This window comes from Lingula anatina, chromosome 1 (assembly GCF_051362555.1).
Source record: "Lingula anatina isolate TDL-2025a chromosome 1, LinAna3.0, whole genome shotgun sequence".
In the NCBI taxonomy this organism is placed as follows: Eukaryota; Metazoa; Brachiopoda; class Lingulata; order Lingulida; family Lingulidae; genus Lingula; species Lingula anatina.
Genome location: NC_141767.1, coordinates 40,058,211 through 40,085,218, shown reverse-complemented (window position 1 = coordinate 40,085,218; position 27,008 = coordinate 40,058,211). Strand labels below are relative to the sequence as shown.

The following is a 27,008-nucleotide window of genomic DNA, read 5'->3' as shown; positions in this document are numbered from 1 at the left end:
GTTAAATGTGGGCGCTATTTAACTGTGATTACATCGCGGAAGATCAAGAATGCCTTATCACGGCTCAGAACGTCTTGTCATGACTTGAAAATCGAGAGGGGCAGACATCAAAATATAGATCCTAAATTAAGTTATTGTGATTTTGCTGCAATGCTTATAAAGAAGCATACAAAGAGGACGAGTACCATTGCGTGCTTGTACCGGGGAGGGGGAGGGGGTGTCCACGGTACAGTATAAATCTAACGAAAAAGTCCTATAGAATCCTATAAGATCCTATAGGATCCTATAGGAAATTGGGTCAATTTCCTACAGAATCCTATAGGATCTTATAGGATCCTATAGGACTTTTTTGTAAGGGAATGGCTTCAGAGCCAAATATATCCCCGGCATTCAGGCAAACGTATTCAACTTAAATAAGCTCATGAAATCGGTAGATGCAACTCTCCTTATACACATGTCAGTGTATATTTATGAATGCTTCAAGGTTAGGAATATATAGAAGGCATGAATTTGACTCCTCATGCTCCTGTTCCTATAATGTACAGTGTAAAATACTTACGAAATAAACATTATGTGTGTAACCTTTCTCATAAATAGGTACATGTATTTGAGAAAACAGTTTCCTATAATCTGATATCAGGATCCTATAAAATAATATACAAAATCAACTTAAAGCATATGCAATACAATTATTTTGTAACTGACTACTAGCGCACCCTGTGGTCAGAGAGTAGCATTTGCCATCGTCCCTATCACTGCCATCGCGTTCACCACACTGCCAACAAATGCACTGTAGTCGACATCTACCCTCCACCAGGGCGACAGATTGATTTTCATAAGGTATTCACATTAATGTCTTCAGATACATAGACAGTCCTTTGATTCTCTGGCTTTTTAAGAACGTGCTTATAATAACTGCCTCCCTGGTAGACGGTGGTCCACATCCGTGAAGGAAAATGGTACCAGCTACCGGCATACCTGTACCTATATATATATGGGACATTTTTTTCCCCTGTAATTTTATCTTCGCCTGAAGATACGCGCAGTTTTACACCTGACAAAAAGAGTCAGCAACTTTATTAATTAACATTCCGTGGGATAATCGAGCAGTTGCATGCCGTAAGGCAATGACAGTTTACAGACAGATTCACACAATAGCGAACCACTCAAGATACATCTAACACAGTTACTGTACATGTTGTATAGGCAGACGCAAGTAAGAGAATAACAGTCCTTGCATTGATGGAACAACCAGGTATGTGGCCACTACCTATTAAGATGATTATACTGTTACAACCCCGAAACTAGCCGACTAGCGACAAAAGACACCAGTAAATACACAGGTATATATACCGGCGTATGTAATGTGACTTTCCCCCGGACCTACATTCATAATTATTACCCTGTTGTTCGACTGATGTTGTAATTTATAAGCTTGGTTTGGTTGTTGCAGCATGGTTGTTCTGACGGACATTGACCATCATGCGCGGATGCCATATGACCATCATCCGTAGTTTATATACATTATTTCATACTAAAGTTATTTGTACAATTAAGACACATATACATTTGGATATTGATAATGGTTTTCATGTCAGTTACGACAATCTCCAGGGATAATCACGCGGAATTGAGTAACAACAGTTTGGTATTTTAAAACATTTGCAAGTAATACTTACATGCATGGATTTGTATTCAATTCCCAAGCTATAGATATAGCCACGAATCTATCTTTAGGACGATTGTAATGATACCACAGCACACGGCCTGTGGTACGAAGTAAACACCCGGGAGTGTACAACTGATGTCATAAGGAAATCCTGGTCCAGGGAAAGTAGGGTTCCAAGTATTATAAATACAGGACACGGATTTTGTAGTATTCTTCTCGGACACATTCATGACTTTGTTGTTTAAACAGAAGGAGATTCTGCTGGCAGATTTTTAAACGTAAGTACCGTATAGCTAAAAAAAACAAGACTATTGGTACGCGTATGATCGATAACTGATTTAATTCTCGTAAGATTACCATCCGCCCCCTTCCTTATGAATAGGTATTACTTTATTAATACAATGCAACCGTCGTGTAGCCGCATGTTAGAAGACAATGTTTGATTACGCACAGCAGTAGGAGGCCGCTACCCCTTCCCAGCAAGGAGTCAACACAGCAGCGCGTAACCCGGGGTTAATTAGGGGTTATTAGCTGTCCACTTATGATCGGTATTGTTCGTCTTGATTGCAGCACACTTCCTACTCACTATTGGTTCGACCGCCTCTTCTTTAAATGCTCTCTCAAACCTTTCCTCAGTCAGCCGAGAATGGAAACACGTTTATCTGCCGATAAACTAGGTCGTTGATGTATTATTCGGCATCATTCTACAGTGGGTCATAAGGCTCTATCTATCATTTTTTTCGTCTCGCATTTTAACAGATTAAGCTGACGCTCGAAAACTAAATTTAATGAATAATTTTCTCACGTGCACCTTATCCAGCTAATTTTACGACAATAACTACCACGGCACCTCCGCCATTTGCAATTGTAGACGAACCACGTGTTTCCAACTGATAGGCCAATACAACTATACCAGACCCATTGTACGAGAAAAGACCGTTTATATTTAATGAATTAAAAAACATTTGAGGATTGCGATTTTCTATTGATATACTATCGATGGTATCCCTGTATTAAATCATCCACTGCTTCCCCCTCTTTTGTAGTGTAGCATGACTCGTATCACAAGATGGCCTTAGAAATGAAGTAAGACAGGCCTACACTCTGATAGTTTTTAGTCTGTTATTAACCCTAATGTCGTTGATTGTCATTCATTCTAGAACTCTCTGAGCCATCGCAAAATTATTTGCCAGGACATTTAAAGGCTACTTCTTAACGGATTTTTTTTTATTTGCACTGAGTCCAAAATGTTCGAGGACGTCTCTGTCGTTATCGCCGTTTCTCGGACGCAGTCCAAGACAAAGGATCGGAAAGTTTCTAAATAAAAGAACTTATAAATGCTGCCACTAGCCATCCTTATTGTTCCTAAGTAAAGAGAGGCGATAATGATCTTTTCTTTCTTCTAGCTTAGTCTGTCGACTAAAATGAACAAGGTTAGGCCTACAATGCAACCACCTATACGACCATTAATGAGGTTCTTTGCTACACTCCCTTTCTTCATGATCGCGAAACCAGTGGGGTGCTGTGTTTTAAATATATAAAAAAGGGTCTCGCGAGGTGAAGCTATAATATTGAAATAAAAAAATCCAATGAATAGGCCTATCTAATAAACCATGAAGCACGTAGTCTAGGCCTCATCTTTGACCGACATCACATTTTTACATTCTTTGTTTTAATAAGAGGACGAACGTGGTCTAATTTGTCTTTTGGTGGTGTGTGATTTTGCTCGAAGTAGCGGAGTCAAGTAAATCGGTGATTTACCGTTGGTAAGAGTAGCGATCATCGCTCCTGCGTCCTCATAGATTAGGCCTACTTTCTAATCACCCGTAATTAACGCAGTCAGGAATAAGCGCTCAAATAGGGGTCTTTGTATCAGGGAAAATTTTAGTATTAATCTTATGTTATTATGTATCTGTATTATGTAATCATGTAACTCATTTTCCCAAGGCAACCACCAATTATGACGACCATTAATGAAGTTCTCTGCTACACTCTCTCCTCATGATCACTTGCTCGATCGTGAAACCCTGGAGGTGTTGTATATATATTTGGGGTAGTTTACTATAGCATGCTACACTCTCCTCATGATCAGCTGCTCGATCGTGAAATCTGGAGTGAAACCCATGGTTTATCTAACAATGGTTTAAATAAATAAAAAGGGTGTCACGGAGGTGAAGCTGCTTAACTCATAAGAATAACGAACGAAAAAATACGATGAACATTTAATAAACCACGAAGCACGTATGTTTTGACCGTTATCGCCTTTTTTACATAAGATGTCTCAACAAGAAGGCAGATGTAGTCCAATTTGTCTTTTGTTGGTGATTCTGCTTCAGGTGGCTGAGATTAGTTGATCGGTGATGCACCGTTGGTAAGAGTAGCAATCATCACTCCTGCGTTCTAACGGATTACTTTCCAACCCCCCATAATTAACGCAGCCAGGAATAGGCGCTGAAATAGGGGGTATTAAATCAGGAATTAATTTTTGTAATTATGTATCCGTAAAATAAGAATCGTAACATTATCACGTATTTTTCCTGATGGAAAATATCATAATTTATGCACACTGATCGAATTATAAAGAAAATCTCCAGATGTAAACAAAGGTCAGTCAAGTATCACTCATCCCAGGCTGCAGGGCAGATATAGAGAATTGAATGAAGCGCCAGTGATCTGGCAACCCTACAAATTTGTCATAATGATTCATGGGCAAACAATAGAAGCATGAAATTAACACCTTTTACAGTGTGAATGACGACACCTTATGAGGCTTTTGTTTCTTCCCCTGGGTTGGTATTACAAAGTAAGTATGTTGACGTAAGTGTGTTGACTTTTGCATGTTCAAAGGAACAATGGAAATGTCATTTCAAAACAAAGAGCCACATTTCCCTACTTAGGTGGCCAAAATATTGTCAATGAAACGCAAAAAAGACAAAATCACCAGCTGTTACTGACTGAGTCTAACTCAAATGCAAAAAGGTACGCACAGCGACAAAGCGCTATTGTAAACAATGACCCGACGATGAGATCAATAAGATGTATAAAATGACTATTTGTACTATAAAACTGTACCCCTGCCCCTACTTGTATATTATTACACACACAAGGCCACCCTATACCAGAGTTACAGATTGATTTTTCATTACAGTCTCTTGCACTGAAGAAAAATACTCATAATTAATTTGCAGCCCTAGTAGAGGGTCTTCTCTCGCTTTCTCTCAAATCAAAATAAACATGAAAATTGGCAAAATGTATTAGAATGTAAAGTGTTGCGAACCCTTTAAACAAGGTGAATGGTAATTTGCACGTTTAGACAAATTTTAATTTTAATTTCAATTAAATTTAATTTTAATTAAAATTGATATTACCAAAATTAGTAAATGTCGTTTGCGTCATGTATCAATATTTTTGCGCATAATAGTACCTACGTTATAAACATTCAGCAAAGATATTTGGAAGGCCGCTCTTTTGTTGTTTATATCAAAGGAAAACTATTTGATACCCATCGTATCAATCATTATACCATGATAAGAGATTAGCATACTAATTTATGTCCCCAGTAAAAATAACTTTTAACAATAACAACCAACCTTCCTACTGTGCTTTCCGTTGCAAAAATAATTAGCCACGACTGTTTTATATATTAATAGATATTTATAATAATGACACTTTCAAAATCTTCAGAAGTACCGGCAGGGACACGAACTCCCGTCGGATAAGTTGCAGACGACTCAACGACGTTCACCGTTGTTCCACCAATTCTTTTGTACACGTTTACAGATATCGACAGCTCTGTATTGCCGCGCATGCCGAAGCTTTGCGGAAATTGCCGAAGGCTAGGAAAATTCTTCAAAATATACTTTTATTACATTTAATCAAATCCAGACTATCTCCCACTGCCCTGAGGTATGGCTAAAGGCTTTCAGTTGTCATCAGACTTTGTAATTTGGGAGAAAAAAGTGAAACAGTAACTTCTGGTGATGAATAATAGGTAATAGTGCTGCAAGGTGTTGTTTTTTATCCCTGATGTACGAGTAGCTTTTTCTACAGTTTCTATAATTCTCTTAACGTATGAAAATATGCAGGTTTTCTGATATAATAAGACTTTGATAAAATCAAAACCAATAATACTTTTAAAGTCGAGAGTCGGGATAAATATCGGCAAGGTGGAGATATGTCCCGCCGGCGCTTCCGCAACAGCAAGACTGAAGGACGCAAGTTACAAAGCAAAACATGTTTAGTCAAGTTAAAGACTTAATTACCGGTTTAACTTCGGCGGCAGTGCCTACTGCTGTGAGCAACATGCGCTGTCCATCGTAATCCCCCTATCATTAACACTGTCGGGGACGTGGGCATTAACGCGTCTGATGTAGACAGCGTGTGCTATTAAAGTGACCGGGGACTTATTAGCTATAGTGTATAAGTATATAATTTTCTTTTTAAAACCCACCTGTTTTCTGTATGCTGCTATAGGTACCTGTACATGTATAACGATGATCACTGCGCAGGTATGTACAATAGTTTTTTTCGCTGCTTAAGGAATACAATGACCCTCTCATCATTTATGTTTCTGCCATTTAAAGATAACGGGCAGCTTTGGACGGTTACTTAATCAACGTAGACTGAAGTTTTCTTACACCTGTACGGTATGTAGGCCTATGTGCCATATGTGCCCATGGATTTTTCTTTTGAAATATCATTGTGGCGCTATACCGGAAAAACTTAACATTTAATTTACGTTGACACATTACGACCACAATACGGCGTGCTGTAGGCCTATATTTTAAGACAAATTCTGTCACCTGAAAGGTACACAATTACCGGTAACTCACCTTTTACGTAAAGATGAGGCCTTGGATACAGTAGTACGTTATTCCTGCAGGCAAAAGATACACAGTGAAACAGTATGAATTTGCCTTCACTTCAACGCAATGGACCTACAGACGTAAAGATTTCATAACATATTAGCTAACAGTTTCATTGTTATCGAAGAGGCTGAAAATAGACAAGGTATTTCCTTTAAGGTAAGCACAGTATGTTTTATCTCCATGTGACACGAATGTTTAAAAAGCCAAATACAATTTGTAGTTCTTTAGACGAAGCAGAGATTGACGCTCTGTTAATACTGGTTTTCGATGAACAGATACATTGTTAAAATGATTAGGATAGTGGGGTTGTATAATAAAAGCGGCCCTGCTTGGCCAAATCTCGAACAACCAATATTCTTCGTTGCCTTCTTTCTCGTTGAGAATGGGACTATGAAAGTTTGTGGTACACTGGGATGAAGGAGACATGAATTCATGTTTCTTTATTGTTTGATGTCAGCTGCTTCACTTAAATTTCAAACAACATAGACGTCTTCTCCGGGACGCCAAATAAATGCACTGGTGTTATTTAACTATTCAACTATTCGTCTAGCATAGCCAGTGCAGTGGTGATATTGTAACGATAAAACACACGCGAGAGGACAAATAACCTGTCAAACCTCATGGGGCGGGCTTGTTGACAACTTTTTTGCCTTAAGCCAGTAGCTGAAAACAAGATAAATAAAATAACTGCATAGCAATTTATATTGCAAGCATTTACACAAAGTAGCAGCTTATGGCGACCCTGATACGCACCAATTTTAGAACAAAGCATAATGATAGTCATTAATTGTAATAATAACAATTACGTCTCTATAACTTTCTTTTTTGTCAAATTAACAACTTCTTGCTTAAGGAAGTGAAGTCAGACCGTCCCTTTCCTGTCAAAATACACCGCACCGATTATGGTTCGAAAACGGATTTCACCAGTTAGATCAATGTAAACAGACCGCAAACACCTTGCATGCTTACATGAAAAATAACCTTGCCCTATTTGTGCTCTGTGACAACACTACAGTATCGGGAGCCACTTTTGAAAACAATATCCTATGATGGACGTTCTCTACATTTCCACACCGGGTCAACAAAGTAATAATAATAATAATAATAATAATAATAATAATAATAACGCTAATAATAATGATAATAATAACACACGGACTATATCAGTTACATAAATCTGCCAATTATACTTCTGCGACTTACTAATGCTTATAACTACAGCTCATCAATCATACATGTACATATACATTCCTATGTGGAAGGGACATCAAATGAGAGGCTGATGCTTTTAGCTACTACATACTGGTAGTATTGTCACTGCCTCACTTCGGTTATTTATAATACACGTGAAGTTAGGCCTAACGCTGACACTTACCTATTTAAAATGCGAGTTTCCACATTTGGAATACGGTGTAGAATGGGCATGTAGAGTGGAATGACACACGTCTGTAGAATTTTTGATAAAATTATTTAAGGTTTCTTTGTGTGCAGGCTTCCATACCAAACACGGCCTATTCACCTTTTTTTCTCCTTTTTGTGATAGAATATTGACATAACAGCTTCAGTTATTCTTTGCATATGACCCCTGCATGATTTCTTTACAGATCATATTTCTTATGGCAACATCCAAAGTTTGAAAACTTTAAAAGAAATTGAAAGGTACATCTAAAGCCGAAGAAGAATTAAAAAATTGTATGATTGATATTTTAATCGCTTTTAGATTTTATCACAATAATCATAAATTAAATCAAATTAGCAATATATTCATACAGTTAACACAAAAAGAGTGTTGTTCTCAGATGGAGACGCCATTTGCGGCCCATTTGACATCGGATAGACTTGTTTGTATATTTGACATTGTCACTGGGTGTAGGCCTATAATATACTGAAAACATACGGGTATCTACTTTACCTTTGGGTACTCCCCGTGAACTCAGGTAGATAAATAAAAGTGCTTTTCTTCCTCAGACTGTTGAGCCCAAGAATTCAACAGAGTAAACACGGTCATTTGGGGCATTTACCAACCAAGGCGAAGAAGATTACGAATAGGCCTACGACAAGAAACGGGCAGTTCTTTTCAAAGAATATTGAAGAAAATGGGTAAATATCAAACTGGCAGATCAAGGTCAAAGGCGAGAAGATGTTGGGAAGCTTTTCGCCCACATCTGATGGTTATAAGTATCATCTTAGGCGTGGCTTTAGGGATCGCCCTAGGGGCCGGGCTACGCACGCTGGACCCGCCCTTGACCGCGCAGCAGGCAAAGTACCTGAAATTTCCTGGGGAAATCTTACTACGTATGCTGAAGATGTTGATTCTTCCATTGGTCGTTTCAAGCCTTATCTCTGGAATAGCCTCCTTACCCTCGTCCTCCACTGGAAAACTTGGGGCCAGGGCTATCGCCTATTACATGTGCACCACCCTGGTCGCTGTGATCTTAGGCATAGTTCTGGTCGTGACCATACAGCCAGGAAATAGAGGGGAGGCTGAATGCCCCGAACCCCCTTGCGTTGACAGAGCTGACAAGGTCGTGAGAGATGTCGAGGCCCTGGATTCTCTACTGGATTTAGTGTTGTAAGTATGAAAGAAAAAAGAGTATTAATGGAGAAAAAGGTGAATTGTTTTCAATAACTGTTGTGCTTTTCCTCCAAATTGCCCTGGATTTTTTTTCAAATAAAACATTTACGAAAAAGTTTTGCTCAGGATGATTGTGTATTATTTACAATATACTCATCAATGAAATCGTTCTGATATCTTATGTTCAATCTGCTAGTAATATTTGATTCATTTAGAAATGTGATATTTAAGTTTTGCTTATCTCTGTTTAGAAATTGCTTTCCAAGTAACCTGATTGAAGCTGCATTTCGCCAGGTAAGTTTTTTTTTTGTTCAATACAGATAATAAGTCATGATAAGACAGGATTATAAGTCATTTTCAGTAAGTTTGAATGGGGCTGGATTTTAGCGTGACAGATTAAGCAAGATTAAGCCAAGCTTTACAATGTATGTTTTCTTTTTTAAGTAAATGGATTTTGATGATAACTAGTCTGCCGGGTATGAAAAGAAAATAAATTTTAAGTCATGAATACTTTAACATTTCTTTAACAATGCGGTAATACACCAGCATACACTGTCTGGCCTTTGGTGTCAGCTAGCGAGTCAGTTCAGGTCCCGTACACCTGACACTCGTGTGTTTTTCTTATTTAGAGTGTTCACGGGGCAACATTCTTACCATAGAATTTTCTTCACTTTAGACTACAGTTAAGGTGTTTTTGTATATGTTTGTATATTTTTGTATATGTCTGACTTGTTTGCAAAGAAAAGAGCGACCTCACCTCTATGTATGCATTTGAGTTACTTAGAGTCAAAAATACCGCTGAACCACATGTACATGTAGAAAATTAAAAATCCCCTTTATTGTAAGAAGGTTGTTATTGGTTATTCAACGTGTAAGACATATATTAACAGGCAGGTTTCACCAAGGAACAACGCCCTGAACTCGAGAAAAAGATCACGACGTTGTCAAATAACCGCGCACATACACATTACATGCATTTGACTTTCGGATTATTTTTAACTTTCAATATTGCCAATCAAGCCGTATTTCAGGATCGCATTTAATGATTTACTTCTTCAGTGTAGAATCAGATACCATTTACGATTGCCAAGCATTCGATTTCATTGCATAATTTTTGAAGGATGATATTGTATTGGAATAATTGTAAGTTTTTATTAGAGTGCTCTTTTTAGCGCGTATGCAATAAATCTGCTGTGCTTCTCTGGTAATTTTATGCGCTATTAGAGCAAAAGCGTCACCCAACCTACTCCTCACTCCACATAATATCCAAACCTCAACTGTAAATCAAATGGTTCATTTTTATATAGTTTCCGTAATTACATTTTATCATGCTACCTGTGTACCTCTGTAATGGTTTCAAATATCCCTATTTTTTTTTTTTTGCGAAATTTTATATTCAGTCAAACATTTAATATATTAAACCATTAAACCTATACCATACGTATATTTATACCGTATGGTATTTTTGAAGGCGAGCTCACGATAACTATGATGGAGTACTTTGATCGTACTATAATTATAACTACATTTTTTAGACATCGACTGATATCAAGAAGACGGTGGAGTACAATGCACATACCGTTGACATGAGTCGACTCAACGACTCTCTGTACAACTTAATAGCGTCGATGGACCCAGAAGTTTACAAACAAAACGCTAACATTTCCGAAGTGATGCAGAGAAACGTGACAAACAAGGATAATGTTACAGGTGAGTTTGTTATGTCTTTAAAATATATGTATTTTTAAAATATTTTATACAATACTTTTAAAAAAAATTGTTCAAAGCACCAAATTCCTATGCAAGACAGAGGAGAGGTATAGAGTTGATTTCTTGTTAAAATGGCCACACAGGCGCGCTGTGTATTTAGTTTAACTGTTTAAATACGTATACACCTGCCAAATGGAAGAAACCTGATTTGTTCACTTATGCAATGTTTACGTTCCGTTGATATTGTGCAAATTTAAGCCTACCAAATTCCACTTGCCCCATTACTTCATACATTCGAATCTTCTCGAAAACACGTTCGGATCACTTGAATACGATTTTTTCTAAAAGAATAAGTCAATTTGCAAAGAGATTTTAGAAATAAGGAGTTGGATACACAAATAGCTGTGGAAAGGCTTAAAGCCTGATTTATATATAGACATGTGTACAACAAACTTTCATAAAAATATGTGTACAGTATGGTATTACGAGGTACATGCATGTTACGCAGAGTGTGAGAGTTACTTACCTCGTAATATCACCTTAAAAGATAGGTTAGGTTTATTCACTGACCACAGGGCGCGCTAGTAGCCTGTTACGAACTGTGGTATCGCTCATACTTGAATTCTGTATATTATTTTAGAAATCCTAATATCAGAGGGTAGGTTAGGTTAGGTCAGGCTTGGGCGAATAATATTATTCGTCGTATGGTTATGTGATTTTGGACCATGACAACAAGATACAAGCAGTGATGCGTGTACTGTTAGTCGTAATGGGAGTGTTAATTTTTTTCGGAAAAGACACTAAAATCAACAGCACAGCATACAGACTAAGGATGCTCTGGACTTGATCAACTCGGGTCAATCCCAAATGCATTTTGGTGTCACAGCTGAGTGACCGGGATGTCTTCACGAACTGAACACAGTCAGCGGCAAAAATTTGCACGGCCCGCAGTTTCAAAAAGGGGGGGGAGTATTTTTCTGAAAAAGTGGACCTTTTACCATGGAACTTTTGTGTACCTAGATAAAATTTTACCCAGTGGGGACCTTTTCCTAGCAAAAAGGTGGTTCTTTCGAACCCCTCGACCCCCATCTTTGGCTATGGACCTACCAGCTACTGTACTTTTAATTTAGGAGGTTTACCGTTAATAAGGCCTTAACTGGAAAAGATGAAAAGCTCCGCAGGGTATAAACTATATGACTTTGAGGCATTTAGCTGTACAAACGCAGACACCTTTAATTTCGACAGACCGTCAGCCTTAACGGCTGACCTTTAACATAGGGGAGACCGGGGCTAGTTGGACCCCGGGGTAAGTTGCCCCCCCCCCCCATCAATTTATGACAAAGTTACTATGGGGTAAAGTATTGATCACATCATTTTGTAAAGTGACCGTATCCAATATTGCTAAGAAAGTGTCGGCAGTGAGTCCAAATGAAATAATTTAGCATCTTAAAGTAACTTTATTAAAGAGACTTGATGGGGGGGGGGGGGGGGGGGGGGCAACTTACCCCGGGGTCCAACTAGCCCCGGTCTCCCCTAACGAGCTGCGTATCTCCTAAGTAACCTGTCAATTTAAGTTTAATCCCATCGCTTTTATTTCAGAAACTCAGTACTATGTAAATGTCCCATATATTGTGAAGTCCACTTCTACTGGTACCAAAGACGGGATGAATGTGCTAGGGCTGATCGTCTTCTCTGTCGCACTCGGTATTGTGATCAGTAAATTGGGTGCACGTGGAGTACCTCTCAAGAATTTCTTCGCTTCGTTGTGCGATGCTGTACTTGTTTTAATTCATGCCGTTTTATGGTAAGTGGAACACATTTTATTCCTATTGCTTTCTTTGTTTTTCAACAGTCGAATTTTTCTTTGATTTCTCCTCATCAACGATTTTTCACGTCCTTAACAGGCCTGTGTTCTAGTTGCAACTCTTTACATTTTTGTGATGTGCTTTGTATAAAAATGTAGCCCCGTAGTTGTTGGTGCATATGTTTGATGGGTTTATTTCATATCAATCTAAATATTTAAACGGTACAAACTTTTCAAAATCCCATTGTATTATCACTGCACTCGTTGAAGTTAATGCAAAAGCAAAGCTCAACAAACAAACAAACAAACATTTTAAGCAAGTCGACGTGCGTCACGCGACGTATTGGGTATCGGTCCCTCGTAATGTGTTGTAATGCCTTAAAGGGTTTGCTTCATGTCGTCAGAATGGCCTGAACGGAACATATTCTTCAGAAAACATGCCCAACTAACGATATCTTTATCCAAATACACAAATTAAAAGCTCATTTTGTAAATTTTTGGCTTTAAAAAACGTCCTATTTGCTCGGCCTGAAAGCCCACCAAGACGAGTTTCATACCTGTTATTACCTGGCTTGGGAATTGCAGCGGTGCATAATTAACAGGTTTGTTGTAAACGAGCTTTTGGTCAACTACAATGCATTTAAAATGCATCAGCAATCAGTAAGTTTGCCAACTGATGACAGTTAATCTGAAAGACTACCAGCTCTTGATATGATCTAAACCACCTGAGGTGACCATGATCTAGAGCATCGCAACTATTGTCACCAAAGTTAATAAGTAAGTCACAGAAGACCGTCAACGAGAGCTGCAATTTTGGTGAATCCCACGGCAACACACCGAGGCATAACGCAAATTCCTCAACTCCGTTCAACACAACTTTCCTTAACTTCTCCGTCTGTAAGCACCATGCAGCTCAGTTGGGTCTCATAGACCTTTATCGTGATTGTCGTCACAGTACCACGTGACCCAGATCTGTTGCTTCATTTTTGCATATTGAGGTGAGGTTTACTAAAACACTTTTTTTTCTACTAATAGATTGTTTTTATAATTTTTAAATGGCGGGGATCGATTAAAACATACCTCTAGTGTATAGATTGAGTGCTGTATCTTCAAAATTCGAGAAATGGATTTTTACATGAACATTGTCCTTTAAATGTATGCTTCAATTTTATTTCAGGTACGTCCCGATCGGCCTGTTCTTTCTGGTAGCAGAGAGAGTGGTTTCTATGGACGATCCTGCTCGTGTGCTGGAGCAGCTCGGTTACTATATGCTGACGGTCATAATCGGTCTTGTTGTCCATGGCTATATTCTGCTACCAATTATCTACCTGATCTTTGTTCGGAGGAACCCGTACAAGTACATTTACGGGGTTCTCAAGGCGATTTTCACGGCTCTAGGAACGGCTTCGAGGTCAGCTTTTTTCCTTGACGTAAAGTGAAATAATTATGTGAAAACTAAATGTTCAACACAATGAGATGAGTTTGATTTATATAAAAACCACTAAGAAGGTCCGTTTTACATGAATTTAAATACTTCTTAATGTTTTTCCTCATTTTACTAGTCATAATTTTATTAGCAAAAGTGTATTTACAGTAGTAAATATATACTGGTATTGTCTGTATTTTCGACATTATTCATATCACGTTAAAGGCTGCTAGGCCTATATTGTAAAATTGTTAGCATAGACAGGAATGCTGGTAAACGTGCAGTCACCTACAAAAACGCTTTCATACTGACGGTAGATCAAGAATGAAATTCAATATCCTTTTTAGTTCTGCGACTATGCCTGTCACAATGCAATGCTGTAAAGAAAACAATGGCGTCCACGAGAAGGCTGTGGATTTCGTAATTCCGATCGGTGCAACAATTAACATGGACGGCACCGCTCTGTATGAAGCCGTGGCATCCATCTTTATTGCCCAAGTCAATAATATCCCACTGAATTTTGGTCAGATCGTTACTGTCAGGTACAGTAATCGTTTACTTTTACAATTCACAACATTATCTTACAATATTTTACCCCAAAGGTTTTGTCATACAAACAAATTGAGCCTGAGAAGACTTATTGCTTTGCAGATTCGGAGATAAAAAATACTCCCGCTCCTAAATCAGCTATTGATACTTCATCTATGATAGGCCCACCATGTACGTCATTCGTCAAAAACTGTCCATTTTGAACGATATTTTTATTAAGTTTGATTTATATTGGTTGAACAATATTTGGTCTCATATAAATTTACTAGTACTCTATTTTATATGTTAGTATCACTTCAACTGCGGCGTCCATAGGAGCAGCAGGCGTGCCGGAAGCTGGTCTCATCACCATGGCAATTGTGCTCACTGCTGTAGGCTTGCCATTGGATGACATACAGCTCATATTTGCCGTGGATTGGTTCCTGTGAGTATAGTTTAATACATTATTGGGTCATGCCACAGAAAAGTAAACAACTTAGACACGTGAGTGACGCAGACATTTTGTCTAATATTTGCACAGTCTTGCCTTGTCCCATTCTTTTTCCCATTTTATGCTGCAATGTCCTTCAAAATGGAAAAAAAATTAAAAAGTGATTGAAATAGTTAAATGTTCCACTGACGGCACGCGCCCAAAAAGTCCACATATATACTGACAGTCAATGAAAACACATCAGAAAACTTTCTTGTACTTTTGTACTCTTGTACTTTTACCGAGAATCGATTCCAACCATATAAACGAGTACAAATGCACTTTTTTGGTCATAAGAGAGTGGGCTGACCACTCGGATGTTTTTTAATAATTTCCGCTTCAGTGATTTTGTGATCAGCTGATTTTATGATCAGCTGTGACAAAAGTATGTGTTTTTCCTGATTGGTGTGAATTAATCGGGTTCAATATATGGTGATTAATTAAGCCTATTTATGGTAGTCACCAAATCCAGTATGACACATGAGAAAAAAGGTTCTGTGATGCCACGTCTGACACTGGAAGAACCACTGCGGGTCCTGGGGATGCTGGCGGCTGGGCAAAACCAAAGAGATTTGATCACGTGACCTTGCATTTTAATGATCTTTTTTTAATTATCTTTTCTGACCTTTATTTCACCTTGTGTGACTGAATAATGGGTCATATTTCATAAGAAAACTGTTATTTTCTTAATGTGCCAAAGGAACTTAAAATATTATTTGATAAATAAATGATGCGTTTTCATTGACTGTCAGTATATGTGGAATATGACAACCTGCAGCACATTATAGGCTGTAATTCTTTCATACCGCCTATAAATAGCTGACTTGCCAAACGAAAATGCACTGGCAATGCTTTTTCCAAGCAGTGTTTTTACAGAGACTTTGTCAAATGTCGACTCCCATGAAATGTGCAGGGCATTCGCCTAGAATTGTATGCAGAAGATAAATTACACAGATTAGACACGGCACTTCATGTAGCAATAAATCATGCGCAGAAGGCTTTCCACTGTCTAGACGGCAGTTTGTCTTTCTAATGTATAGGCTTTGTTTTTAATGTAAGGATAAAATAAATGTGGTATATACACTGTACTAGTACGTAATTAACAGATGCATGAACAGTACCATTTTCGTTATCCGTTCTATGCTTGGAATTGCCCTCCGATACTTGAACAAATAGAAGCAGATATACCTGTAAATACAGATACGACTTGATTAAAAAATTTTAACAATAAGTTTTGAAGTTTTAAAAACATATATTTTCTTTTGGAAGGGGAAGGGGGCAATTGCAATCCTAAGAAATGGCCATTAAAACACTTTAAGCTTTATGTCCCGTTGAAAGTGTACGAGACATTGAAATATCGGAGAAGTGCCGTGATTATTCTGATTTTCAGCTGTTATTTGATGTACCCGCTAGTATAATTGAAACTTTGAGTGCATAACACAACCGATGAAATACATGTACTTAGCTGGAGGATATGATTTTTTCTCTGTAAACCTGTGTTGTGTACTACGTTTTTCCTAATGTTTTCTCTTATTAAGCTTTAATTTGGTAATTGTTTTCAAGGGATCGACTGCGAACAAGCGTTAATGTGTTGGGAGACGCCTTTGGCGCTGGAATAGTAGGACATCTATCCCGTCATGACTTGAACAAAATGGACGCAATTGAAGAGGCGGAGGCTGCTGAAGCGGGGAATGCGACTGATACCGGATTTGGGTTGCCCACTAAAAATGGTTACATTAACGATTCATATGAACCCGACGGTTCGACAGTAGACACACGCATGTGATAAGATAGACACCCGCAAGCAAATATGGTCTTTTCTGTTTCAAAACTATATTACACGTAGACCCCCCCCCCCCCCCCCCACACACACACACACACACAAAACATCAAAGTGTTAGAGGGATATCCAAAATTCTGAGAATACACATGTTCATTTGTAAGGAATCGAGATGTTAAAAAAAATATAAACGTCTTATACACTTATCTCCCCCACCCCAATTCCCCCGCATAGGCCTACATCAGAGAATGGAGGATTACCAGACACATCCTGAGGATCAAATCATTCTTTTAAGAATTATTTGTAATTACTTAAAAGTCCCATGGGCGAGGCAGGAGGTTATCGGGAATTACATGTACATATTTCATAACTAAGTACGTGTACATATAAGCATTTTGGCCACTGAGTGTAAAAACATTAAGGGAACTGTAATATAACGTCCCATACATGTATAATCAAGAGTCTCATCTATATTCGGAGAAGATACAAGTATCAGCTCGTATGCCTACAACACGCAAGATAAAACAGGAAGAACGTTCACATCCCTGATGAAAACTTATTTTTACTACGTTCTTTCGGTGATGCTATACAATTCAACTCACAAACACATATGTCAGAAAAAGTTTATTTTCTGTACTTTAAATACACATGCATTTAACACGTGCGCGCACGCGCGCAGAGAGATTGCAGATGGTTTCAGATTGCTACCACATCTATATGCAGTCTCTAATGTCTGTATTTATGCGTGTTTACCTCTAGATCCAAAGATCATCGACATCAGGTATATGACTAATATCCAATTGTGTGCCTCTCAAATGTACTATACTTGTATATAGCTTACACAAGTTAAATGTCTGAAGGCAGTTGACGCACATACTGTTTATCTATAGACGACATTAAATGGTAACCAATGGGAAAAAAGTGGGAATTCATTCGTTGGTTGCAAAACTGCCAGTGACAAGGTGATACCGATAAGAGTAAAATCGCCACAATCTTATTTTGAACACATTCAGACTGCCAAGAAAGCACTGCGAGGCTTAAAAAGACGAATGCTCGCCCCGTACATTCAAATGCCATAGACTGTGATACTTACACTGTATTGGAATAGTATCCAGAAATATGTATGAGAAAAAGAGACGGAGTATATTTTTTTGTGATTATTTTGTACTATATACATCTACCCAGTATCTATATATGCATATATGTGTGCTTGTGTATCGACTTAGCTAAGACTAATAATGATGCATATAATAGTTTTACTAATAAATTAATTATATACATATGCACTTGTTTTTAACATAACAACCCACCTCCGTGATTAATGCATCCTTGACAAGGAATACTCAATAAAACTGGGTAATTGTCATGAAGTGTTAAAGACATGAAAAAACTGAAAGACATTCTACATAGGGTACTGGCCATGGGAAAAAACAAAAACAAAAAGCCGCCATTAAACACAATAGGAGCGCTATAGATTTTAATACAAGCGAAACTTAAAAATCACTTTAAGAGAGACATAGACTGAAACATTACTTAAACAGAAATATGTTGGTAGAAACGAATGTGCTCTGGTGTGATAGTGCCTCTCTGTGGTTTCTTAACAACGGACTTTATCAATTAAGTATTCCACTTAAACTATTTGACAAATACCGACACCCAACTGCGGAATGTTAGTTTAGTTGAGAGGAAATTGTTGGTATCATAGAAATATTTTATTCATGGCAGATATTAAGTTTCAGTGGGTTAAATCATCTGATTTCTGTGTCCAGGGTATAGGTTCTATATCTCAAATGACTTTGTCAAATCTGACGTATTGCCTAGCTTATATTAGAAAAGTAGCCTAACTAACAAACCTGAGCGCCATTACTAGCATGCTGTTGATGAGTCACTAATTCCTAGTAAGAACGGGTGATTTTTGCAGTATAGACCAGAACTCAGAGATTGCTATGGATTAAGACTTATAATGTCATTTGCCAGGGTATCAGGCTTATATCTTGTCCCTAGATGTCAAATATGAAAGATTGGCTGCTTTATTATATATGAGCGACTGACAAATTGGACGTCTGTATAAAGGTATTGGATTTCTGCGATGAGCCACAGATTACGAGTTACAGCGAGTGTAACAGTGTCATATAAGCCAGGTCCACTGCATCGAGAGAAGCCACCTCGCCTGTGATAAAGTCGCCCCCGATAGACATATATGCAGGTATTCTTTAAGACATGTTACATTGGTTTCATTTCTGATCGCATGAAATTAAAAAAAAAAGGCTCCTTTTCAATTCGATATTGCGTTGTAAGTTTATGCATATTTTAAAAATAAGCCAAACGGCGCCACTTTTAAGTGCCTTCTTTAGTCGGTTGTAACGTCCAGGGCGATTTAAACTTAATTGAGATTTTAAATTTATTTAGCTTCAGAAAATATTCAACTCCCTGTTACGTAATTGCCTAAGTTAATTAAGTGAAAAAACAGTGGTCTGCTAAATATGAAAGATTGCACAGACTACCAAGCATGGTTGATAGCCGTTTCACTGCCTATAGGTCCTCAATCAAAATGTAAGTAGTAGTAAGTGGTAAAACACATGTCTGAAGGCAGCAATTTCATAGGGTGATCTTTGCTGAAAAATAGACCTTTTTACTATGAAACCTACGTGCTTATTTTATTTGCTTATTTAAAAAGGCATGGAACCTACCGGTAAATCAATTTTCTTTGTATTCAGGGTGGACCTTTCCCATCCAAAAGAGCGGTTCTTTCGAAGCCCCTGTCGAAGGGACTGAAGTAGCATTTGATAGCATATCGTCTTACGATTGACCTCAAAATGATATATACACGATATTTACGACGGACATGACGTAATCTATCCTTGTTACTGATGTAAGATGGCGGAGAAGTGATAAGTTTCAGGTTTGTTCCTCCACACGGATAAAATGTAACTTTTAGCATGTCTAGGCTTTATCGAAGTTTAATGATCTGTGTGTACACCACTGTATATAGTATAGCACCCCCTCGCAGCTACATGTAGTTCGATGTATTTCAAAATCCGTTGTCGCCATCTAGAAAGGTCGTTTGTAAACAGCTTCCCAGACAGCCTCAGTAATCTGGCCCACGTCTGGCCCAGATCTGGCAACGTCTGGCAATATCTGGGCCAGATTTTGCCAGACACTTGCCAGATCTGGGCCAAGTCTGGCAAAGTCTGGCATTTATGCCACATTTTGCCAGACACTTGCCAGATCTGGGCCAAGTCTGGCAAAGTCTGGCATTTATGCCACATTTTGCCAGATGCTGCCCAGACTTGGGCCAGATATGGTACTTTCATTTTCAATTTTTATTTTCTATTTATTTATTTTTTATTGACCAGTGAGCTGAATGCATTGAACTGACGTCATTTGATAAATTTTGATTTAATTTATCTCTCTCTCTTTTCTTCAAAGTCCCCTCATAAGTGTGCTATTTGTTTAATTTGACTTGACATTTGAATGAATTCACTGTTCTAAAACTTTTTTGAACTACTCGTTCCGCTGTTGTGAGATTCCGCTTTTTATGCTAAGCCGGTCAAGGACCCGGATGTAGCGTTTCTTAGAGTTATGGATATGAAAAAAGCACAAGCGTATCAAACTGATACAATTCGTTGAGTGATTTGATTCGTGATGCGATTTATTTCGAAGGCATCAACACTGGCGACGAGGATTAACACTAGTGCAAAACTGTGAGCCAACTTTCTTTGAAAAAATGGAGGAAAAATGTGAAATTACGGAATTCGAACCGTACAGAAGTCCGGAGACATTAGGGTCACGCTCGACGCGATGGCTAGACAGTTTTAACCTCTTCGCTGACGGAAAAGATTGATCTTTTCAAAACCAACGGACGGCATGAATAATGAACAAAGATAGAAAATTAAAAATACATGACAGAGGAGACGCGCGCTTATGTTGCATTCAACATAACAGATGTACAAGATATTTTCAGGACTCTCCCAAACACAGGTTAGAAACATGAATATACATTAGACAGTTAACGCTTTGAATGAAATTGGAACACCAGAAACTGTGAGTATGATGAAACCGAAGTCATTTGACAAACCAAGCCAGTCTAAACATTACGAGTTTAGACATGAAAAACGAAGTAGAAACGCCCTGACTGAGAAAACATGGAACGTTGGATCACTTTGCAAAAGTCTGCAAAACTGAAACTATTATTCATGTAAATGACAGCTTTGAACATGATAATCCAGGAGTGCATATACATTTGGTGTGGGAACCAATGCAATATACACAGAAGACATGGAGGAAATAGAGGCGGTGTTAATCTGTGTATTACCAGATTCAGGTGCATATTGTAATATCATTGATGAAAATACATGGAGAATGCTGAAATCCAAGAAAAATAAATGTGGCTCTTGTGGAGGACTAGAAAACAAACAGTATTATTCATACACGTCTGAGAAACCTTTAAAAGTGAAGGGAACATTTGAATGTGACATAAAGGAAGAGACCAGTAGTAGTGAAAGGACATGGGATTTGATATGAGTTGATAAGTTTTGAGAATTTTCAGTGTGGTTTAAGGAATAAAAGTTGGAGTTCATATGCTATTCTGCAAATGTTTGAAAGGACATTTTAAAGACTGAACTGTCAATAAACATGTTTTGAAAGGACCGTTTCTGTCCAAGAAAGGAAGGGATGTTGTGTTTTGACTTGACATTTGAATGAACTGTTGTTAACTTGGTAGAGTTACTTGTTCCATATTGTTGATTCCATTAATAATTATAAGCTTGTCAAGGAGCCGGATGTATCATTTCTTAGTGTTATGGATTTGAAAAAAGCGCAAACATTGCAAACTGGTTCAATTCATTGAGTGATTTGATTCATGATGTGATTTAATTCAAAAGCATTGATACTGGGGTTTGTTTTTGTGCACATGTAATTCTCTTTGAATTGTACATCTATATCTGTGCTGGAGTATACATATTTTTTTTTTCAGAATTTACATGTATGTACAGTACTGTAGCCAGCATGCAAGTTGAATTACAGTTACTGCATGGTTATTTATAATTTTGTTATAACTCACCATCATCTAAAAAAACAATGTTTTTTCATTCATTATTCAAGATTTATTCATTACAAAACTACATTCATTAGTGATTATTATTATTAATGATATGTTTGAATTAGTTTAAAAATGACAATGTGTGCAAAAATATCTCAAACCCCTCCCCCATGTACATGCATAATTAATTACAATTTTTGTAATTTGTGTTAATTCAGATTCGATGAGCAGCTTTGTGTTGAAAAAAAAAATTGTTCTTATAACTGTTTTCTTTACATGTATGTAAGTGACATTTCCTCCTGTTAAGTGTCTGTATATTTACCTTTTTGCAGTGTAGTTTTTTTTTTTTTTCAAATATACATTGTTTTGTACAAAAAGACAAGGAGTGACCCTTAATTTGTTACATGTTAGTTGCCAGCAAGGTTATATAATGTGTAATAATTTTGTTTAGGGTTTTAGCACAGAATAAATACTTGAATCTTGAATCTTGTATGTCTTTTTTATAGTAATCTTATTGAATAATTAAAAATAATTAAAAAAAAAAAAACATTCTGGGCCATATGTGGTCCATGTCTGGCCCTAATCTGGCCCATTTGAATATGATCTGGCCCACATCTGGCCCACATCTGGCATGCCATACATTTGCCAGATATTGCCAGATCTGGGCCGACATCTGGCCATATGAGCAAATGTGGACTGGGCCAGATGTGGCAATGTCTGGGCCAGATCTGGCCCAAACATTGCCACATCTGGCCCACATGTGGCAAGCCATACCTTTTGCCAGACATTGCCAGACGTTGCCAGATCTGGGCCAGACATGGGCCAGATCACTGAGGCTGTCTGGGTTGCTATTTTGTTCTGGGACACAGTGCTAATGCATATAGCTTAAGGTTTATATCACGCACAATTATATCATGAGAACAAAACAGAGTTCATTATCTCAACCACATATAACGAGCGCGTGGGAAAGTAATTCAGATTTAATTTCCAACGGATGCGGTCGTCGACCTATTAGCTGGGTATTCATGTAATGTTTTCCACGTGAACAACCAGTCCGAAGTCAACATTTGTGCATAAAGACTATACACTGATCGACAACAAAAACATGTGTAACTTTTATTTATTGAAACTCAAATCTTCTTTAAGAATAATTTTTAAAATAATGTTCAAAAGAAATCAACATGATATACACGAAAACGACTGAAACAAAACAGATATTGGTGGAATGTTCTTGTGGGAAAATGTGATTTTTCTCAAGATATTTTCATCAATATCCATTTTGCAGTGCCTGGAAAGGTTGATATCTGCTTGATTCTTTAGACTATATGCCTAATACAGATCTCCGCATATTACTGAAGGTCAACCATTTTAAATTAAAGTTTGTCGGACGATGTTCAATTGTAATTTACTTTTGGTTGAACCTTGCAGCAACTCCGACTAGACGTGCTTAATGAATCTAAAAAAGTTAAATCTAGATAATACTGCCACTTGACATTTTATTAATATTTTAAATAAAGATAAATGTAACTTTATATGCAAATATACTTCTTACATAGTTCGTCTACCGATTCCTTTTATTAAAAGTTTCGAGGTACAAACTGTATAGGCCTTCCAAAATTGCTGCACTCAGTACCGATACAATGATGATACGAAAGTAAGGTTCCAAGTCATTAATTTGGCGATCGAAACATCGATATAAGGTTATGACACCTGAGACAGAAGGCTGGAATTTTTACCAGAAAGGAGCGCTCACAATCTAGATTGCGTATCTCACAACGTAGGTCGATCTCTCTGCAGTTGGAGTTAAATTAATATACCCAGTACATGTAAATGGTGAATGTCAGAAAGCATAGTTTTATCGACGTTCAGGCCAGTTTTCAGGATATTGAAAGCAAATAACAACATATTTACATTTTTATTGCAATATATTTGACAAAATGTATGTGTACTAGTAGGCTGTGAACATTATTGATAGGTTTATTTTTGTTATGTACTATGAAGTGTGCTGTTATGCATCCTATTCTTTGCACAAGAACATTGGCTACTTAGATAACATATACAGCGAAGCGCATTGATATTAAACAGACACACTCAACGTTCTTGACCCATTATCACTTCTTACGTCACTGTCTATTGACAGCGATAATTATTTTCTCGCGTGAGATGACGAGAGTTCCAAATGCATGTATACTACATGTATATTGACGATACTTTCACTAATTTCGATTGTTTCCATAACCTCGGCTAGACACCAAGTGTTTTATTCCCCACACTTGTCAATTCCTAGAAACGTTCGCACGTATCCCCAACGTAATATTTTGAGGAGTTGCATCCGAATTCCTTCCCTACATGTAGGTACATGTATATGCAAGTACTCAATCGCACCGGCTCCACATTATTTTGAAGCAATCAAGTATTGTACTTTTGATTCCAATTAATTTTCAAACACATACTGCATACCCACTGCTTATTCATTATCTTCATGATAAGAATGAATAAAATGTTTTTCGGGATATATGTCAATGTCTACGATTCATTGCCGCGATCAGAAAAGTTGAGCGTCCAGAAAACAGTATGGTCATTTCTACATGCAGCTCTAGTACACAGAAAGTGGACCTTTGAATGATATAGTGACGCACGCATAAACTTTAATTAATTCCATTATTTTTATGCCTTATACTAAAGAAACCTTCCAATATAGGACTGAATCAGCACTTATTGAAAAGTTATATAAAAGGCTTGTGGAAATATTACACATAATGTGTGCGAAACTAAAAATGTGTGCGTGACTATAATATTCACTTTTTGTGGTATGGTCCAATGCTAGGTTGGTATGGAATATATACGCTGATGTTTTTATTGTTGTAATGTTTTATCAAGGGACCGAGCACATTACTGCATGATATACCGGTATATTACTGCTTGTTAAAGCCGATAATGGAGCGTCGATCTATACAAAACCATCCGGTAGGCATATCGATGGTTTACATGCGATTGGCACATGGTACCTAAAAGAAAGAGAAGCGAAATGAACGTAAAGTGTGTCTGTATACATACTCGTTGGCATGTGTGCGCGCGTGTTTATGTTTTTCTTGATTCACGAATAACGTCCCATCAGAGTGACATTTGAAAGATCGGTTTGGCGGGGATAGTTGGTTTAGGTTTTGACGTATGTTATACATGGTATGAATAGCTATCGAAGTAACGGAATATCTGCGGAATTTAACCTAAAGGTAAGGTATATTCTTGGTTGCTAATAAGGTTCTCATTGTGATGGCCTTTGCTTATTGTGTTTGTCCCAGTTCTGGTTTTACTTATGATGAAGAAAATAACATATGATATGGCAATTCCGTCATCCTCATACGGCATTTAGAAGCCAGATTTCAACATGGGTTATTTTGCAGCTATGCAATAGGTGTTGGAAGTCATGCCAGTACGTCAAGGTAAAATGTGGCGAGCATCGAGACCAGATATTTCAAAATCATAATGACGAAAAATTTAACCTCTAGATAACTTGTCAACTTCAAAAAAAAAAAAAAAAAAAAAAAAAAAAAAAAAAAAAAAAAAAAAAAAAAAAAAAAACGCGTATATGCGCGGCGGTTAATGTCACAAAAAGTACACAATACAACTAATACAACGTAATAAGGCAGTATAATTTGATACCTAATCTGAGTTTATTACTGCAGTGGGAAACATTAGGCTAACAGATTGACAGTCGGCGTCGAGATTAGAATATGCAACACGTGTAACAATGGCATACGTTATATCAAACCATAAATTGCTGCAATAACTTATAGTTAAACACGCTCTTCTACACACTCAAATATCAAACATTCTCAATGTACTGTGTTTTTCTGAACCAAAAGTACACAACTCAACCGTAGCAGTCTACACTGGTCTCAACCTTAGGTTTACAGGGCCAATTGCATCGAATTCATTCATTAATCAATCAGTCCTATCCAAGAAGTCTTCCATAACTCCTGATGGCTTAACTGCCAATGGCTTTTAAGCGTGCCAATAATTCCGAGCAGATGTCCAACGAAATTTGTACTTTCTGAAAGATGGGTTGTAACGGTAATATAGCAATGGGCATGAGTACAAAATGTGGATTGCCATGGTTAGCGTGAATTTAAGATGCAGCATATATTTCTACTTGGTACTGTTATGAAACTTTTAATTCTGATATAAACATTTTTGTTTCTTTTTCGGATGAGAAAACGCGACGACCGAAGATTTTACTTTATTTTCTCTTAATAGGCATTTAGTTTTGTGCCTATATTAAATTATTGCTTTGAGAAGATCGTCAGTCTTTTTCGCTAGAAGTATTCGTGAAAACAATGAAAGAAAAACTTTAGTTGAGAGGGTATTTATTCATTTTAGGCTTTAAGCTTGTATAATATTCAAAATCAAATACCAAGTCAACAGAAATACACTTGCACAAGTAAATGAAGAATAGCCCTAAAATTAAAGCTACTGGTATATAAACACACACAGAGAAACAGACTGGCAAATCTTTGAATGTTATCAGATAGACATTGGTGATCTTGAAAATCAAGTAAAAGGTGCCTGGACAACTTTTTGCCTACATAACTCCTTCTTAGGCGGAGCTAACCCGATTAAATCTATGGCAATACCTTTCCACGCATGAAACGACCAAAGTTAATTCTAACACCTGCTGTCCATATCACATTTGGGAAAATGCACTCGAAGATTAAGTATTAACATTCTCTGGGTGCACGCAAACTTCAATGTACGGCATGCAAGGTTGATTACTAAAGCACTGAAACTCTTGGGACATACGACTGGCTTTTAAAATGGCAGTTATTACATGCATTTCGCGATTCGTCTCGCCGCCACTATCTAATCACGTTACGAAAAGACCATGGCAAGATGAGCCAAAATTAGAATTAGAAATGATACCGAACCAGGGCCGGAAACAAATAGAACATATAGACTATTTGATAGACACGGGACATAGTGCTTGATTGTAATTTGGACTGAAAATCGCAATATAATGATTTCCCAAGCGCATCTCCGAAAGCAAAATCGACACCTCCAGGACACCAACAAACGACCTATTTGGCAACGGAATGCTTCATGGCAACAATACTATTAGA

General features: G+C 37.6%; 1 protein-coding gene and 1 long non-coding RNA gene across 8 annotated transcripts in view; one reads left to right on the top strand and one right to left on the bottom strand.

Moving 5' to 3' along the window:
- The window catches only part of LOC147764346 (uncharacterized), a 28,456-nt gene extending 21,865 nt beyond the window's left edge, over window positions 1-6,591 (bottom strand). Inside the window, exon 1 of the long non-coding RNA XR_015332990.1 lies at window positions 6,502-6,591. This is a non-coding gene — a long non-coding RNA (uncharacterized LOC147764346). The remainder of the gene's footprint in view (window positions 1-6,501) is intronic.
- On the top strand, window positions 1,071-22,376 carry LOC106177888 (excitatory amino acid transporter 1). Of its 7 annotated transcripts, none has more exons than XM_013560817.2 (10): window positions 1,239-1,255; window positions 8,142-8,196; window positions 8,506-9,109; window positions 9,364-9,406; window positions 10,648-10,822; window positions 12,422-12,626; window positions 13,804-14,037; window positions 14,400-14,594; window positions 14,891-15,025; window positions 16,634-22,376. In XM_013560817.2, the coding sequence occupies exons 3-10, from the start codon at window positions 8,634-8,636 to the stop codon at window positions 16,854-16,856; spliced, it is 1,686 nt and encodes a 561-aa protein (XP_013416271.2). In that variant the 5' UTR covers window positions 1,239-1,255; window positions 8,142-8,196; window positions 8,506-8,633; the 3' UTR covers window positions 16,857-22,376. The 7 variants fall into 7 exon arrangements, 6 of the variants coding, with proteins under 6 accessions (XP_013416270.2, XP_013416271.2, XP_013416269.2 ...); XR_015332971.1 differs by lacking the exons at window positions 1,239-1,255; window positions 8,142-8,196 and adding an exon at window positions 1,458-1,947 and having other exon boundaries at window positions 16,634-19,056; window positions 19,568-22,376; XM_013560815.2 differs by lacking the exon at window positions 1,239-1,255 and adding an exon at window positions 1,458-1,947.
- The last annotated feature ends 4,632 nt before the right edge of the window (window positions 22,377-27,008 follow it).

Coding starts and splice junctions, on each gene's coding strand:
- LOC106177888 (XM_013560816.2), top strand. CDS start 8,634: ATGGGTAAATATCAAACTGGCAGATCAAGGTCAAAGGCGAGAAGATGT. Junction 14,595..14,890: donor GGTCAGATCGTTACTGTCAG/GTACAGTAATCG, acceptor TTTATATGTTAG/TATCACTTCAACTGCGGCGT. Junction 15,026..16,633: donor TTTGCCGTGGATTGGTTCCT/GTGAGTATAGTT, acceptor ATTGTTTTCAAG/GGATCGACTGCGAACAAGCG.